This window comes from Uloborus diversus, chromosome 7, assembly GCF_026930045.1.
Source record: "Uloborus diversus isolate 005 chromosome 7, Udiv.v.3.1, whole genome shotgun sequence".
Taxonomy (NCBI): domain Eukaryota; kingdom Metazoa; phylum Arthropoda; class Arachnida; order Araneae; family Uloboridae; genus Uloborus; species Uloborus diversus.
This window is the reverse complement of record NC_072737.1, coordinates 32,916,260-32,935,341: the sequence shown is the minus strand read 5'-3', so window position 1 is coordinate 32,935,341 and position 19,082 is coordinate 32,916,260. Positions and strand designations below refer to the sequence as shown.

Sequence of the window (19,082 nt, the reverse complement as noted above, 5' to 3'; positions counted from 1 at the left end):
CAATAAGAAAGATAAATCGTAATAGATTGTCGTCTGCGTATTTCTCGTGATTTTAATTGTATGGAAATGATCGGAAATATTATCTCAATGAATTAAAATTTTTAACTGTTGCCATCTTATGTTTTTTAATAAATAAAATATTTGTAATTAATTCAAGTAAGGCTTTTAAAGTAACTTTCAATTTTCGCTCTTTGCTTTTCTTTTACAATAATTCAGACATTGGGATGGTCGTCAAGTTTTTGCATGTGTCATTTTGTTTTTGTTAGGAATATTGCTTCCTCGTCAAGCATGGGGAGGGATCAGAAATAGGAAAAATATAGAAGAAAGTTTCGTGATGGCCACAACATACTAGTTGAAACTCTAATGAGTGAAGACTAGGTAGCATAACAGCAGCATCTGCAGAAATGAGTTTTCAAGATATTTGAAGAAATGCGTTTTGGATTCCGTACTAACAATAGGGAAATGTTGAAGTTAGACTTTTTTTTCATGCTTTTTTTTCAGCAGAAACCAAATAAGCAAGCTTGTACAATGAAGCTAATGTACAATAGATGACAAAAGTGCAAACAAATGAAAAATGAAATATTTTCAGATACTAGGCTTTACCTTTCCATGGTAGAATAGGTTAATACAATCAATTGGCTTTTTTTTAAAAGTATGATATCGTTGTCTCTCAGAGCAACAGTAGGATATCTTAGTGTTATTACTGGGATTAGATACCTTACTGTTGCCCTGAGGCGACGATATGCACATTGTGCCTTACTTTGAAATTGCATACATAGTACTGAATTAAATAATCTTAGTTATTTTTAAAACTTAATAAGAATATATATTTTTTTCCTTTTCAGGGATGTTTTGAATAGCTTCATTTATAGTCTTATAGGTAGCTAGTAACTTTACCTAGTATAAAAATATTTTTGATGTATCAGTTTTAGTTTTTTAGCATGAAGTTAAGTTCTTCTGACTTATGAACGGAAAGTTGTTGCTAATTGTTTTAATAGCTTTAGATGACCAAGTTATTTTTAAAATTCTTTATTATATTTCTTAGTATGCATTTGTGTGTGCTCTTTTTTTCATATATTATAAATTTTGTAAATCAAGATATTTTTTAATTGCGCTTTATTGCTTTAGGGTCTTAATGATTACTTAGAAAAGAAACGTTTATTTTTCCCTCGATTTTTCTTTCTATCCAATGATGAACTTCTGGAGATACTCTCTGAGACCAAGGATCCCAAGAAGTATGTGCAATGCTTGATTTATTTTGCTTTAAGTGCTATGTTTTTTAATTGAAGAAAATTAGTACCTCTCTTCGAATTACTTAAATACCCTTTACTTTTTATTTTTGGATAGAACCCAACTATTTGATTTAATTAAACTGTGCTGAAAAAAAAGTCTTGTTTTTTTTTTCTTTTCTTTTTATTTTATTTACTTTTTATTTTACCATTATTTTTATTATTGTTATTATTATTTTGTATAAAACTGAAGTTACGCATTTTGTGCACTTGGAAAAAATAATAGAAATAAATGTAATTTCTTGTCAAAAGCTTGATTTTAATAGAAAGTATGATTCCCCTGCCAGACATCAATGTTTGACACTTATTTGATGTAAATTGTGGTAAATTACAGGTTGTCCGTAAATGCTGTCACGCTTTTAGAAGAGGAGGAGATTCTTGAAATTGAGTTTGTGGCAGGGAGGTATGGAGAGGGTAACAAGAAGTGGGACATCAAACAATTTGATTGAAATAAAAACTTTTTTTACAGAAATATGAGGCAGTGAGAAGCAAAGGGATGTAAGTGGCAAAATTAAAAATTTGGAGATAACCAGTACACATGGTAGGTGAAATTCTCCTCTGTTTTGGGAAAAGAGATGGTACTAGTAACCCTGGTAATTGCTGCTATACAGCATGATTTAGAAAAGAAAATTCAATGAAAGCCTACCTAGGATGTTATCTTTAAACACATTTTACTCAAAACTTGAAAATGTGCACTTACATCCCTTTGCTTCTCACTGTCTCATATGTTTATGTACTATGGCATGACTAGGGGAGGGGTTAAGGTGAAGTGTGACACAGTTTTACAAAGGAGGGGAGGAGGGGGGGGGGGGGTCCTAGGTGTTTTCATAAAGTGTGACATCATACATGGGCAGCCCCTTATCAACCAGCAATCAATGCATAACATCCCAAACCTCCAGAAGAACTCTTACCGGGGGTTCAACTATAGGAGAGAAAGGCTAGTTGCATTTGGTCTAGATCTTTCCAAACAATAATTCTGCTCACTTCTGACCGTATTAAATGATTTTGTTCAGTCATCTCTCTCACTGATATAATGAATTCAAAGTATCCTTTTCATCATTCATATCTTTTCATTATATACGTATAACTCATGTTCATTTGCGATTGCTCTCCTGTCATTTTTGACATCAAAAAGTAAACTGACATTTCCAGCTTCTAGCCTACGGAAATTTACATTTTAACAAAGATTCTGATTATCTTTTCATTTTCCAATTGTTAAATTCAAAAGCCCCAGTGACTTTTCAAAAGTTATGAGCAAACAAGACGATATGAAGTGCATTTATTTAGTAAAAAATATTTCTTGCATATGATGAATAAGTTAAATAGAATTTCTGATTGCATGAAAACAATTTCTTCATTAAGGGTCCAACCGCATCTGAAGAAATGCTTTGAAGGGATTGCAAAATTGAAGTTCCTTGAAAATTTGGACATTACGCACATGGAAAGTAGTGAAGGAGAAGTTATTGAACTTACTGATACAATATCTGTCACAAAAGCTAGAGGACAAGTTGAAAAATGGTTGCTTGAACTAGAATCATACATGTTATCGAGCATTAAAAAGGTAGGGCTTTTTTCACATATTAATTTTAAACTTTTCTTTAAGACTTTCAAAAGTTTAATTTGAAAAGAAGTAATAATTTTTGTAATTCTAAGGAGTAAATTTCATAATTCAAATACTTTTATTGCAAAAATTCCTCTAGAGTTTGTTATACCTGAATCTTGTCTCATTGACTTTTATTTAGAATACAAAGAACTTTCATTTTATATTAATTATAAACCATATTATGTATCAGCAACTAATGAACTTTAAGCTAAAACAACTGAATTAGCAACTGAGAATAAAAACTCAAAGCCAAGAGAAACTATTAAGCCTTATGTTTTTATGTGTTTGTTAGAGCGGCTACATAAAATGCATGGACCAATACCGATAAGAGAAATGGGATTGTTGAACTGACACCCAAATGCCAAAACTGTCACAGATTACACAAAAACCCATCGTCACCTTTATAATGATGCTTATAATGTTCAAAGATCAGTCAGTACAAATTTCAAAGTTTATTGAAAACCTTTTAAGAAAAATATGCCCTTTTTTTTCTAAAATTTTTTAATGTAAAAAAAAAGTCTCCTAGTGACTTTTCATTGAGGAAAACATTAAACTTTTAACCATCATTTTTTTTTTTTTTAAGTTCAGAATCAAAATATTAACTATTGTTGAAGATTAAAAGACAGATTCAAGACTCTTGAAATATGTCTCATTACATTGATGAAATCTAAATTCCTTGAAATTTCTTGTTCAGTTGAAAGCCAAGCAGTATGGTTTAGCCACTCTTGCATCATGTTTGCACTAAGGAAGCGCTTTATGATTTATTAATACCATCCTTCTTGAGCACCTGTTATTCTAATTGTGCAAAAGATTGTTTGTTGGGCATATTTCTGGAAAAATTCATTGATGTTGTATGTAAAAATTATTGTTTATTAGTACATAAACTCTTCTTGGCTTTCAGTAATGATTTCAAGCAATTTACTTATGTTTTAATTTAGCAATTGGGGTTTGAGAGGGCTCACCAAAAGGAAATGTGGTTTGAAACCAATTTGTATTATTTTTGCATTAAAAACCAAATGTTTCATTGGAGGGCATCCCTCTGATACTACAGAACTGATGAACATGAAATAGAAGCTAAAAGTACAATTTTTATTTCTTTTATGTATGAGTTATGGGTGTGAAGTTTTAAACACTATTGTATAAATAGATGCAAAGTAATTAATTTTTGATTGATTTATTATTCATTTTATGTTACAGTCTATTGATATTTCACTGTCCAGTGTCCATCTTGTATAGGTGTTAATATGTTTTGTTCAAGGAAATTGTTCATATTTTTGCTTAATTGTTTCAAAATAGGTTGTGGCTGATGCTTTAGAAGCTTATGCTAGTAAACCTCGTGAGGACTGGGTTCTTGATTGGCCTGGACAAGCTGTTCTTTGCTGTTCTCAAAATTATTGGACTGCAGAAATGCACAAAGCTATTAAAGAAGGCCCACAGGCAAGTTTATAACAAAATATATGTTTTGCCAAATTTTGATTTTTGTTTACTGTTCATGTTAAGTAACATTTTTTTAAAAGAATTTTTAAGTCCACCTTTTTCAAGTCCTAAGTTTTTTCTGTATGTGTAAAATTATTTCTTTTGCAACAACTGAATTCAATTAATTCTGAAAAATATTCCTTTAAAAAAACTTTTGATTAAATCCTTTGTTTTAATTTTTTAAGTTTTGCAATCGCTAACAATGCTGAACCTCATTGTGGAGGGTCTAGTTTTTTTGAACTTCTACGTTTTTGAGACATACATGATTGAAATATAACATGTAATGGTATTTTTCAATGGCATAAGTCTCAATGTGTTGGACTTGCTATAGCTTATTGCGGTGACTCTCAAAATATGAGATTATTTAAAAAATACAATCTTAAAATAATATTGTTAGTAAAATTTGTAAAAATAATAGGATTTGCTAATGAAGTATCCTGTAAATTTTAATTGTTGTCAGCAGAGCTAAATTTTCACTTAAAAATAATTTAAAATTAAATTTAATCAAAAAGTCATTTATTATATTCACAGACAGGGAAATCCATGCTAATGACAGATTGGAACTTAAATGAAATTATAACCCACACAATAATTGCAACATAAAATTTGTTTCTGTAGCATTAAAACATACCAAAGTTATATGCAAATCAGCAAAATAAAAGTTTTTAATTAGAAATTTTAATCAGTATTTACCCCTTAATGTGTGACCTCTGGTGGTACTGGATCAGGGCTTTCTTAGCTCCTGGGCTGGATCTAAAAGTATAGAAATGTGTGTTGTCGAAGCTAAATCAGATCAGACTTTCACCCTTGTGGTGTCCCATAAAAAAAATGCCTGAGCCTTGCCTTAAATTAAGTAGTATTGTCTACTCAGGCTCAGTTTGCCAATGGTTTTCAGAAACAGCAACAAAATGTATTTAAATTGTAGTTAAATCAGTTTGCCAATGTATTTAAATGTCATCAAGTGTTGTGTGTTGACATTATGCCTGAACTTGATACATAATTTCTAGGTATTTTTTGAATAGTAAACAAGATTTAATACAGCTGTTTAACTTACTGGTATTTTCAATTATTTATTCATGAGAACTTGTGTGGTAAATTTAAGTAGAATTTGTTTTGCTACATCTAGTAATGGTGTTAATAAGGTATTAAAATCATTTTTTTTTCCAAATTTCATGTTAGTAACTTAAATATTCTTTTTAGTTATACTTTATTACTTGAATAAAATTTTATGACTTTTTGCTATGGAACTGCAATTAGCTTTTTGCTGTCATTATTGAGAGACAGAAAAAGAGAAAAAAACTCCAGAATTTTTTAGGAAATTCAATTTTTAAGGATGATTTTTTATGGGGGATGGGGTTGCTTTATTTTAGTTTTCAGGCTTAAATTTAAATTTCTTTCAGGCCCTATCAAGCTACTTACAGCAAAACAATGAACAAATTGAAAAAGTTGTAAGCTTGGTAAGAGGTAAACTTTCAACACAAAATCGAATCACACTTGGAGCTCTGGTTGTTTTGGATGTGCATTCCCGTGATGTTGTTGAGTACATATGCAGTGCTAAAGTAACATCTGATGAAGATTTCTCTTGGTTGAGTCAATTGAGATATTATTGGATTGTAAGTATGTTTATATACTTAATGTTTCTAGTGTGTAAAAATAAAACAAAACGTTTTTAACAATATTTATCTGAAGAACATTGGTTATTGTTTTGCTTAAATATTCTTCATTTTTCTTATGTAATGGTTTTAGCTACAATTGCATTTAATTTTTAATTATCTATTGTTTTAAACAGTGGACACTCCAGTCAAGTTGGGGCCCAAAATTATATGCTTACAGGCTGAATTTTGGATAAGAGGAAATAGTGAAAAAATACTAAGCTAGTTTGCTGGAAATATTTTTAAAAAACCTCATGCGTCAGGTTCTTACAATTACTTTAATAATTAAGATGGCATACAATTCAGAGGATTCTTTAAACAAATTAATCAATTTTTTTTCTATTGAAGATTTTTAGCATGCATCAGTTTGATAATAACTGAAGAGTTCTTTCTTGAAAAAATACTGTTCAGTAGTTAGTTATCTACTGTCCATAAAGTTCATCCACAATGTTCCAAACTGTCTAATTCTGTGACCACTCACCAGGACAAGACATGAAACCTCGCTTTGGTTTCAAGCAGGCCACTTCATCTTTCGAGTCTGTACTGTTCAAGGTGCTCTTGTAGGTAGCATGGGCGCCCTTATAGGGGAGCAAGTGAGGGCTCAAGCCCCCTTAGAAATTTGAACTTCCTTGCTTTTAGTATTTTTTCCTTTGCAAAAATATAAAAACATTTCTTCTCCGCCATTAATGACTAAGTCATTGAAAATGTCAAATTTTAATAACTCTAATCTGCACTGAAATCAGTTTCCATGGGGAAAATATCCTGCTAAACCATGGGGAAAATATTTGAGCCCTTACAATTTTGCATATGGGCACCCATGGTAGGTGGATAATACCTCAATGCTTCATTAGTCCCATAAAGCACTGACAGTAGATAGGGATTGGGATATAAATTTATACAAAAATGCACATGATAAATGTTTTACTCTGTCTGCTCTGTGGTCATCAAAAGCCCCCCAAAAATGCATTGCAATAGGCCCCCAAACCTTAAAATCTGTCACCGGGACCATCCCATGCCTTAGAACCTGAGGAACCTGTATCTCCACCTGTAGTGATAATCATGTCATCATCCTTCAATCTTGCTGAAGATTTTTGACAGTATACAGTCATTGTTCTTATCATATTGTTCTTAATTCATATACTGTAAGCATAATATAATTGATTTCTATCAGTGCTATTATTGTTTCCTGCATGTTCGAAAACAATCTCTATGAGAGACCAACCTCCATTAATGACCACTTTTTTTCAGGAATAGAGAGTACTTGCTCCAGAGAACTTTCACTGCATAAACATCATTTTGATCATCTATTTATTTCTCTAGGAGGATGATATGACCACAAAGATGATAAATTCTTTCCTAGATTATGGTTATGAATATCTTGGCAATTCTGGCCGATTGGTTATTACCCCTTTGACTGATAGGTGTTATCGTACTTTATATGGAGCTCTTAATCTTCATCTGGGTGGTGCACCAGAAGGTCCTGCTGGAACTGGAAAAACAGAAACAACCAAAGATTTGGCAAAAGCTGTTGCCAAACAATGTGTAGTGTTCAACTGCTCAGATGGTTTAGACTATATTGCTTTGGGAAAGTTTTTTAAGGTTAGTTTTTTTTAATTTAATTTATTAAAATACAGTTCTTAATATGAAAATAATTTTTAGGTGAGGACCATAAGAAATATTTCTTTGTTGTTTACTATCATAATGCAATTAATCCCCTTTTTTCTTATCAAATTTGAATGTTGAGAAAGTGAAGATAAAATTTACATTATGCTTCTATAATTTATTTTAAAAATATTTTAGTTTAGTTATTATTTGCCTTTTTTTTTCAATAACCAATGGGCCACTTCTAGTTAATGTCTAGAAACTGGGAATATTATTTATTTAGTGTATGTGGTCTGTGTGTGTGTGTGCAATGAATAATAAACTTAGTAAAATTATACCTGATATAATTCAAAAGTCATTTAAAGTGTGCAGTAGAAAACAATTCAGATGGAACAGAGCATGATTAATTGTGTATGGTTCAAAAAATAAAAAATTAAAATTTATACTGGATATGCTATTAGTAAATAAACGTCATTTAGGCACAATTAGAAAATGATTAAAGTGAAAAAACAACGTAAAGAAAGCACAAATATTGGAGAATCTTCTCCAATATTTGTGCTTTATTTACGTTGTTTTTTCACTTTAATCATATTGTAGCACAAAGCTTATATGATAATTTTTCATACAATTAGAAAGTGTTTGTATAATTTTTTTTTTTTTACTTTTTAGATACAGTAAAAACTCTCCTAACGGACACCCCTCAAAGGCAGACACTCCTCTTATGCGGACAATTTTTATTCCCCCGATTCCAAGGCAAATAACATTATTAAACACTTGTCCTGCGGACACCCCTCTATTGCCAGCAAAAAAAATTTGTCCCTTTATTGTCTATATTAGAGAGATTTTGCTGTATATCTTTTGTATACTTGAAAACCCCATTAATTTTTATCTTATTGTTTGCATTAAAAATGTGCATTATATGCTGAAATATGGTAATTTTTTAAAAATGTTTCATTTTTCCTTAGGGCCTTGCTTCTTGTGGTGCTTGGTCATGCTTTGATGAATTTAATCGAATAGATTTAGAAGTGTTATCTGTTGTTGCTCAACAAATCTTAACCATACAGCGCGGAATAAATGCTGGAGCTAAGACGTTGCTCTTTGAAGGCACTGACATTAAACTTAACCCAACATGTTCGGTATTCATCACCATGAATCCTGGGTATGCTGGTCGCTCTGAGTTGCCTGATAATCTTAAAGTATGTAATAGTTTGCATGTTTAGCTTTATATATTGATTTCTGTATTATTTGTGGGAGTATATTTTAGGTAATTGATGAAATTTTGGTTCTGGATAAGAATATTGTGTGAACGATTTTTTAAATGTTTAAAAGTCGAAAGTTTTTAACATTATTTTTACAGTATGATTTGTTTAATTATGCACAACTTAGCAATTGCATTGGGAGTTTTGAAATTTTAGGATGAATACCTATGTAAAATTTTGTGAAACCAATAAAATTTCATAAGCTTGAAGTAAATATTTTTTAAAATCAATTTTAGTAATTCCTTTACAAACATATTTAATATGATGGGACTTAAATTCTTTAAGGAACTTGCTTGCAACACATTTTTCTTCTATTAAAAATTTAGTGTTTCGTTATCTTACTGTTGTTGCCTCTAGTAAATGAAGAAAGAATAGACAAGAAGTCGTGAATTTAATTCCTATTATGTGCAGATGTTAAAGATGATACTGATTAAAAATTGATGATATTAATCAATGTATAACAAATTTTTAATCTATAAGTTAACACATATATATTATATACATTAACTTATTAAAAAAATTGCAATGGTACTTTATATCAATTTAAACATGTCTAATTAAAATAGTTTAAATACAATATTTTTCTTTGAATCAAGGCGAGACTTTTGGTTCTCCCTGTATGTATCTTAATATATAAAAATCTTCTGTGCGGACGTTTGTCACCATAAGGCTTTTAAACGGCTGGATGGATTTTGATCAATTTTTTTGTGTGTAATTAAGTTGTGGCAAGCATGGTTTCGAAGCGCGATGGATCAAATCGGAAACGTTTTTGTTAATTAATTAATTTATTTAAACATTGGATGGTTATATCTCCCAAATGATTAATATTTATTTTGAGCAGTGTTTTAGTCAGAGAACTGTTTTTACCTTTATCATTTTTTTTAAACGATATCCTTTCGATTGTTTTATTCTTTTTTCACATGGGGGATGTTGCAGTTTAATTTAGATGGGAAGTTAATTTTTACACTTAATATCCGAGGACGATTTTTATCCTTTGAGTACGGCGGAAGGAACAAATCATACAATCTATGAAGATCTTTCAAGTATGTGAGAAAAAATAGTTAATAAAACAATTGCTCAGGGGGCATTAGATAAATCAAGTTGTAGTAAATATACCAATTATGACACCCAACAGCTTAAAACAATTTCTTTTTACTTTTTTTTTCAACAAAAAGGTTCAAACACTTGATAGTGTATTGAAATTTTTCAACTTTTCAATTTACAATGTTTGAACAGAACAACGCCTGTCGGGTCCTCTCTGTAAAAATAATCTGTTTAACTCACCAAAATTACTAAATTTTATGCATTGTACATTTTACAGAATAAACTGCAGTTATAAGCTATGATCCATATATACAAAAAAAAAAAAAAAAAAAAAAAAAACCTCTTTAACTATTTTTAAATGTATTAATATTCCCCCTCCCCATAATTATAGAAGCTCAGTAACTTTAAGAAAGTGATTGGATCTTATGTGAATTTCAAGTAGTACTTGCTGTTCACACTATTTTACTTTCTATCCATCTTTAAAAAGAAAAGCAATTTTGTAATTTTTTTTGTTCTTTTCATGCTTAAAAATAAACTTCATGTAACTCATTTTATAATATTTTAGGCACTTTTTCGCCCTGTTGCTATGATGGTTCCAGACTATGCTCTAATCTCTGAAATTGTTTTGTACTCATGCGGCTTTGTAAATGCAAGACCTCTAGCTGTGAAAATCGTTGCCACCTATCGTCTATGCTCAGAACAGTTATCCTCTCAAAGCCATTATGACTATGGCATGCGAGCTGTAAAATCAGTCCTTACTGCTGCTGGCAATCTAAAAGTATGCAAAGCAAACTATCTTTGTTTTTTTGACTATTAACTGATTAAGTAATTGTTTCCTTGCATTTATAAAAGAATTCGGTAACTTTTATTAGTATAATTACGATTTTTAAATTGAAAAATAAAAGCCTATTCAAATCACTAAATTATTTAAACAATTTTTTTGAACAAAAGAATAAACTTTTACTCTATTATTCTGGCGATATGTATCCCAAAACTTTTTGCTTTAAAGACTGAGGGGCCATGTTGGCCTTGAGTAGTGGTTATGATCTCCATCTTTAAGCGACCAAAGATACTCTAAAACTGCATCTTTTGGGCTTAAATTTTGCAGCAATAATCCTGAATACCCTATTTTACCAAAATATTACACTTATGACACTGATCTCCTTTTTCGAAAATCCCCTAAAAAATTCCTGTGGAAAAAAAAAAGTTTGAGAACTTCTATTCTAGGTGAAAGAAGTTTTAATTAAAAATAACTTTCAGCTAGTTTATCAATAAAAATTGGACAATTGTAAATTATTGGCAAAGTGACTAATTATCAATTAGTGCCTATTAATTAGTGCATCACTAATTTTACTCTTTAAAAGTTAAGAAAAAGGTCTATTTCTTGTTACTTATAGAATTTAGGTCTCCTTTCCCTAAAGACAAAGTGAAAATCTGTTGGAAACCCTGCTTAAATTTACACTTGTGAGTTACATTTTTATTCAAATTTCAAGTATTAGATGTAACTGGTGAACTATTTTTATTTGTGTTAAAATCTTTAACAATGGGAATTTAACGGGAATTTTTTAATAATTGTCATCTAAAAATATAGAGACTCATCGAGTAAAATACCCTTGCATTTTGTCTTTTGAAGCCTATTAGTAATTTTGTGTAAGTTTCTGCCTTAAACTCTACAGAAGTTTATTGAATCATAGTGTTTTAATAGTTTTTTAAGAAAGGTATAAAATAATTTTTCATGTAAAGTAAAAATATTGTTAAAAATATAGCATGAATGTACTGTTTGGTCATATCATTTTTTCTGAAAGCTTCTTTTAATTCAGTGTTTGGCCTACTAAAAATTGTTTCTTGTTAAATTTGAAGTTGTTTTTGAATGTTATAAGAATATTTTATTTGGAGACACCAAAGTAAAATTTGTAACTTTTTATTTTAATTTTTTTTAACTTTCATTTTTACATTCTTATTTTTTATGTTTTTTATGAAAAAGAATATGTACTATATATAATGATCAAATAATGCTGTACATAAGTGTGTTACTTATTTTACTTACTTCAAATTTCAGCTGAAATATCCAGAAGAAAGTGAAGACATTTTAGTTCTTCGCTCAATCACTGATGTCAATTTGCCAAAATTTTTGACAAATGATCTTCCTTTATTTTCGGTATGTCTATTTTTAAAATTTGTATTTATGCAATTTATTATGAATTTTCATCATTAGTTTTGATTATTAGAGCTATGTTTTATGGAAAGGGATAGGTAGCTTGAAATGAAGTGAAAGAGAGCTCAACAAAGCCAAACACTGACAAGAAGGCTATTGTATTAATCCAGCAACGAAACTCAATAAAAGCGACTAATAGTTGCAGCAATATTCAGCGAACACCTAATGAAAATTTCATGAATATCTTAAGATTTGATCAAGGCATCAATCTTATAGGCAGTGAACAATCAATTCGTAATTCCGTAAGATTTTCAGATTATGAAGGTAACCCCTTAAAGCTGGGTCGTTACTGACACCAATAATAGCAAGAAACTGCTTTAAAGTTCCATGACCAATAAGAAGGGTTACCATCCTAATACTATTTTTACTAAGATAGCCCCCTCCCTCTCCCTCACTAGAACCATGGAGCAACTTTCTCAAGAATGAGATTCTTTTCAGCAAAGAGTCTAAGATCCTTTCACCCCCCCCCCCACACTGCTTAAAATGTTAAATGATAGAGTCGATCCTAGACTTGATGCCAGCCGGTCGAAGATTCTTCTCGTTCTTTAATGGTGATTAGGGCATGTTAAATAGGTTGGGGTCACAATGTTCTCCAAGTGAATCAATACCTCTGAGAGCGCTGGACCAAGGGTTGCTTGTCTTCTGATTTGGATCAAGAAATCAGAGCTGTCTTCAGGTCCCCATCCAACCGGTTAAACCACAAATAGTGGTAGGTACTGGGTACGTTGGAGTGTGAGGTGATGTGCCATGACCCCCTTTCCTTCGTGGGCACTCTGGATTTAATGTTTTATTTTCAGGAAAATATGTTATTTGAAGTTGTACATTTTGAAATAAATATATGTATATTGCGCTAATATATTGAAATTCTTCATTTATACTGACTGCCTACAATTGCTATGGAGTTGGCAAATGTCCATTCAATATGAGTCTATCTGAATGAGAGCGAAAAGTTAAAATTTGATGCAAGTGCTCTGTTTCATTCAATGTTATTCTGCTCAATTTAGAGGCTAATATACGTGTGCAAAAGCGGGCATATGAAAACTGATATGTGCGTCCATTTTGCCTGTAAACCGGATATTAGCCCCTCCATTTCATCAGTGGTCAGGCAGTAGTCAAGTACTGCAACATTCCTCTCTACCTCTTTTTAGCCTACTTTCCCAGTAAAAGTCAGAAAAATAAGAAAAAGGGATGAAAGAAGGCTTAATGCATCTTAAAAATATTGCGAAAAACAAAAAAAAAGTCAAAAATAAATAAAATAATTAAATAAATATCGAAAAATTAAAAATTGGAAAGTAGGGTATTGAGATGGGGGGGAATGTCTGTCGGTCTGTCCCCCCACCCCCAATGACTTTTGAATGAATAGTCCGATTCAAACAAACTTTTTTTATTTGAAAGATCTCGGCGAGGACACCTCACTCCCATATTTCACTTTTTGATTTGAACTTTTTTTGTTCAATTTTGAACAGTTCAAACAAACTTAACATTAGCGCCTACGGGGAAATTCAAGGCAATTTGGAACTGTGAGGCGAATTTGCTTCAAGCAAACTTTGTAGGAAAAAGCTTTTGATGAAAAACCTTGTATATAAAATATTTTTTTGATTTGAACAATTTTCTGTTCAATTTTGAACAGTTCAATTCCTTTAACATTAGCGCCTACATGGAAACTGAAAGTCAATGTAGATTTCGTACTTGAAGGCGGATTTACTTCAAACAAATTTTGTTGGAAATAGCTCTTGACGCCAAACTCCAGACTCCAACTCCGAGAATTTAGGGGCACCTGACACCGACTTGGACTCCTGTGCCCGACAATTAATCGGACTTCGACTCTGACTTCGTAGCTTTGGCAAAAATTTATACACTGAGGACAAATGACTAACTCCGATTCTTGGATATTCGATTCTGACTCCTTTATCCCAAAATGAGATTGACTCCGACTCTGACTCTGCAGCTATGGTTTTAACTGTGAAATAATTATTGTTGATATGACTTGTTTTTATTTTCACGCTAAAGTTTTAATTTAGGTATTCAGTTCTCGTTGAATAAACTCGAAGTCATTTATGTTTTTACATAAAGATATGAGTAGACGATATTTTTTTTTTTTTTTGACAATGAAAATTATTTCTTTAAGTTGACATTTTATTGTTTTTATTTATTTTGGTAAGTGCATTAATTCGTTTAAAAATTATTTTTGGCAATAGGGGAAAAATATATATATATATTTTAATATGATGTATTTATTTTAATGAGCTTATTAATTTTAATTATTATTTTTTCGTTTTGAAAGCTGTTAAAGAATTTTTTTAATGGAAAAAAGTGTATTAGCTGCTTTGTTTAAACGGTGCTGCTATTTTATTTGGTCATTTTTTTTTTCTACGCATCTAATTTTTTTAGATGAGTGAAGAATATTTTATTCCTAGAAATCAGCTTGAAATATTAAAAAAATATGTTTGAAACAATTTGCGATTTTAGCTATTTTTGAGGATATTGAGAAGGTACTGGAAAGTAGTATGGGTATACGGAAAAGTAGGCTTGTTTAGTTCTAGACGGAACTTCTTCTTTAAATGCTATACTCTGTTAGCCAGAATTGTTAAATACTTTACTTATACTGTAAAACTCAATGATTTATTCTTCATTTAGCTTGTTAAATTCTACTGTATGAAAATTGTTTATTTTTTAATATTTATTGAAATTTGCAATATGTTCTATTTAAGTGATTCTAAACAGGCATGTGAAAACTATGGAGCTCATTGACATTGTATACTGCAGTGGGCAGATAAAGGGACCCCAACTGCAAATTTTTCATTTTTGCATTTGTGGCATCTTTTGTATGTTAGCTTTGTAATACATTGCTCATTTGGTTTCCGCTGAAAAAAGAAGCACCAAAAAAACGTCTGATTTCAACAGTTCCTATTGTTGGTAATGAGTCTAAAACATATTTCTTCAAATATCTTGAAAACTCACTTTTGCAGATACTGCCGCTTACCTGCCCACAGCAGTATAATTATATGAATTTAGTATAGCTAATTATGTGTTTTCTTTTCTGTAAATATTAATGAAGGGAATAACTTCTGACTTGTTTCCTGGAATTTCTCTTCCATCTCCTGACTACCAATACTTGAATGCTTCAATACTAAAGACTTGCAATGAAATGAACTTACAATGTCCTGCATCGTTTCTTGAAAAAATTCAGCAGGTATGCATTTACGAGGGCTGTTCAATAAGTAATAAGACTAAATTTATAAAAAATACAGAACAACTTTTATTGTCATAATTTGCATGGTTTTTTTAAGAATAACTTCTGCGAGACTAAATGCATTTATTCCAACGTTCTGTCCACTTCTTAAATACTTGTGAACGTTAAGTTTGTGAGAGCATGTTCAAAGTAGCCTCCGCAGAGTTTAGACATGCTTTGTTGCTTTCAAAATGTTTGCCTCGTAATGGTTTCATAAGTTGAGGAAACAACCAGAACTCACTGATGTAAAATAATTTTGAGAATTCCCTGGATAATAATAGCAGCAGTGTTAATCATTCTCTCTGTGAGGGAGGCTGAAGGTTGTTCCTCACGTTCAATATCTTCCATATTTTACCTGCCTTACTTAAAAGCTTTATGCCAGCAAAAAGTACTGACTATAAGCCTTGCTTCATCGTTGAAAACTTCACGTATCATATCAAAGATCTCTGATGCTGATTTTTGCAGACGAAACAAACTTTAATCGCATAACTTTGTTCAAACGACGCTTCCATTTTGACAACTGGCTGCATCTTGTAGGCGCCCACCAACAGGCTTCAATTCAATCACGTGATACTCAGGAACATGAGTCTGTACGCACCAACTATCAGTAGCTTTTGTTAATACAGACAACAGACATTTCTCATGCCACAGGAATTAACATTCAGATGAGTGGTTTCGTGGCAGTAAAATTAGTCTCATTACTTATTGAACAGCCTACGTATATTTTAAAAATAGTTTTGGGCTCATAAAGAAAGCAAATGATTTTAAATAAAGTGCAGATGTCTTTATTATTCTTTTCTTCAAAGACTTTTAAAACTTTCTTTCTATACTAGATATATGAAATGATGATTGTTCGTCACGGGTTCATGATTGTAGGAATGCCATTTGGAGGAAAAACCTCAGCTTATCGTGTTCTGGCTGGAGCTTTAGCGGACATAAATGAGCAAGTAAGTTTGCCTATAAAGTGTAAACCAAAGCTGAATTTCATGATGTAGTGTATGTACAATTCATAGTTACATAGTTCATTATTTTAGTTACATGAGGCATTGTTACAGATAGGTGCTGTCAAATTGTAATTGCTTGTCATTTGTTTTTAATGACATCTATTTTCTATTTTTTAATGCCCACAAAAACAAAAGTTTTAGTCCTGAAGATGATGTGCTTTAATATCATTTTATTTTGAAAATTGTTCCTTTTTATTTAGAGTTTAATTTTCAATATAATTAATATTGATTACAGAGTCATTACTTGTATTCTTCTTCATCTTCTCCTTCGACAGAGATTAGGCTGAGAGCCTGTTCTGGCTTCTCGGTCCTGCTGTCTAATCACTGCTATTCAGGTCTGCTAGTCTCGTTTGATTTTTGGTTTTCAGTAGAAGGCAGCTTAAGATAGTCTCCTTCCTATTAAATGTTGGTTGGTTCATTTTTTTCTTCCACAAGAGCCTTGGTATTCCAGGATGTACCAAACAATTGTTAAGGAGATGAAAAAAGTGCCAAAATGAGTAAAATTGTTTAAGGAGTGAAGGACATAAAAACTAGAATTTTGAAAAGTTTTGCCCAAAATAAACACACCAATTTAATTTTTATATGATCTTCCCAATCAATAAAATATTTGTTAATTTTTTCAAATAGGTTAAAACTTTTTAATTCTTCTCTAATGTTTTCATTTTTTATTTTAACTCTTTTGAACTTTAGTTGTTTCTTTTCTTGTTTTTCCTTTAAGAGTCGTTTTGAGAATGCTGCAAATGTGTTGGAATCTATGCAGCTTTTCTTTTTTGGCTTTTTAATAATACATAAATTTCAAATTTCATGCTTTGTTCTTTAATTAATAAGTTTAAATTTCCATTTTACATTTTAATGCTCATTGTCGAGAGTGCATTGGTTGGAGAAAATTTAGCGAGAAAATGTTCATGTAAATGACTTATACCCAAGTCTTGAAATAGGTTTCATCTGTCTCCATTTTATCCTCTCATTTGTAATAGGAAATGCATTCAACTAATAGAACTGCAATAAACTAAATACCAAGCATTTGTAGTTCTATGCTTTTATTATTATTATTTTTCTGTTTACAAGGGGAAAAAAGTTCATATATTTTTTAATTTTAGGGTTTAATGGGAGAAAATAAAGTTGTAATTACTGTGATAAATCCGAAATCAATAACAATGGGCCAACTCTATGGACAGTTTGATCCAGTTTCTCATGAATGGTCCGATGGAATACTAGCTGTGAGTTACAGAGCATTTGCCCAATCAACAGTAAGTATGTGTACAGCCATTTCTATCTAGTGTTTCTTTCAAATATTGTCTATTAAGGACTCTTTGGTTTTTTTTCTTCAAAAGCAACTTTTTTGCTCATTAAAATATTGTATCAACGTTGAGCAATTGTCAAATGAGGCACAGTTCTTTTGTTTTTGATCCATTGACTACAATTAAATTGTGTATAAAGAATAATAGTGATTATTTAGGTAAATGTCAAATTACTCTGCAGTTACTATCTTACTATCATAGTTTCCTGTAAAAAATCCTTCAAAAAATTGTTATTGATCTGATCTTTCTTTTCAGATCTTTTTAGTAATATGTTGACTATTTATTAAATAAACTGATTTTGACTTCCTTAAATAATAAGTGAGAAACACAAAATTAAAAAGTTTGATTTGAAAATAAGATATTTTAGACATGCCAGGTATGCCTTATTGTGACTAGATTTAAATGATTCGGCATTTGTGTATTTAATTTCAAATGTTTTGATATTCTTCCTGTCTGTTGATTACTAATGACTCTTGCCTTGCTAAAAGTATTTTGCTCCTCGAAAACAAATGCATTCGCAACATTATAAAATTTATTATATTTTTGATTGTACTAAATTTGAAATTCGTGTAGTGCCCAACATCAGGAGGGAGTCCATAAAATTTTCTGTACTGGAACCCCAATTGAATAATGAGTTGTAATCCATTTAATGTGAGGAAAATTCATTTTTCCAGAAAAGGAATGACGCTCTGGTATGTTCCAGCACCAAATCACCGCTGCCCAATATCATCCAGTTTCATCTCTATATGACATCTTTGCATATTTCATTCAAATCTTGCAAACCTTACTCTACACTATTAATTGAAGGAGTCATGTGTTTTTATGTGCAACTATAATTTACAAAATTCAAAATAAAAGAGCAAGCTTTGGAATCTAAAAAAAATCATAACTTATTATGAGATATAAAAAGTACTGTATTTGAATGTTATTATTATTTTATTTTAATCAAATTATTTATTTTCATTTATATTTTTTATTTGTTTTTTAAATTTATTTATTTATTTTTGTTTTTCTAAAATACAACCTGATGTTTTCTTATTTGGTTTTACATTTTTTTTCTTAATTCAAATAAGAATAGTAATCATTTAATTTCTTATTTTCATTACAAGTGCTTGTTTGAATGTAGTAAATTCTTGACTTCATTTACTACTTACTTGACTGTAATGTTATTTTTCATTTTTATAATATGTAACCTATTAATGTTTAATTTAAAAAGAAGAAACTAGAGTAGATAATCTCATATTCAATTGTTTATTATGTGTAGGTGTGTACTCTTTTCATATTTTTCATTTGTATTTTATTTTACTTTCTTTTATTTTACTTTACTTTCCTTTTATTTTACTTTCTTTGTTTTAGTTCTGTTTGTATTTTGCCAATTTGTCAAGTTCGCTGCCATTCGATTTTA

The 19,082-nt window shown here is 30.7% G+C and overlaps 1 protein-coding gene across 1 annotated transcript in view; it reads left to right on the top strand.

Moving 5' to 3' along the window:
* LOC129225516 (dynein axonemal heavy chain 7-like) overlaps positions 1 to 19,082 on the top strand; it is an 84,519-nt gene that overhangs the window by 7,570 nt on the left and 57,867 nt on the right. The window contains exons 6-16 of the mRNA XM_054859944.1: positions 1,129 to 1,235; positions 2,652 to 2,850; positions 4,189 to 4,329; positions 5,769 to 5,981; positions 7,341 to 7,619; positions 8,588 to 8,818; positions 10,491 to 10,703; positions 11,985 to 12,083; positions 15,199 to 15,333; positions 16,206 to 16,319; positions 17,477 to 17,626. Coding sequence (XP_054715919.1) covers positions 1,129 to 1,235; positions 2,652 to 2,850; positions 4,189 to 4,329; positions 5,769 to 5,981; positions 7,341 to 7,619; positions 8,588 to 8,818; positions 10,491 to 10,703; positions 11,985 to 12,083; positions 15,199 to 15,333; positions 16,206 to 16,319; positions 17,477 to 17,626 — 1,881 coding nt within the window. The remainder of the gene's footprint in view (positions 1 to 1,128; positions 1,236 to 2,651; positions 2,851 to 4,188; positions 4,330 to 5,768; positions 5,982 to 7,340; positions 7,620 to 8,587; positions 8,819 to 10,490; positions 10,704 to 11,984; positions 12,084 to 15,198; positions 15,334 to 16,205; positions 16,320 to 17,476; positions 17,627 to 19,082) is intronic.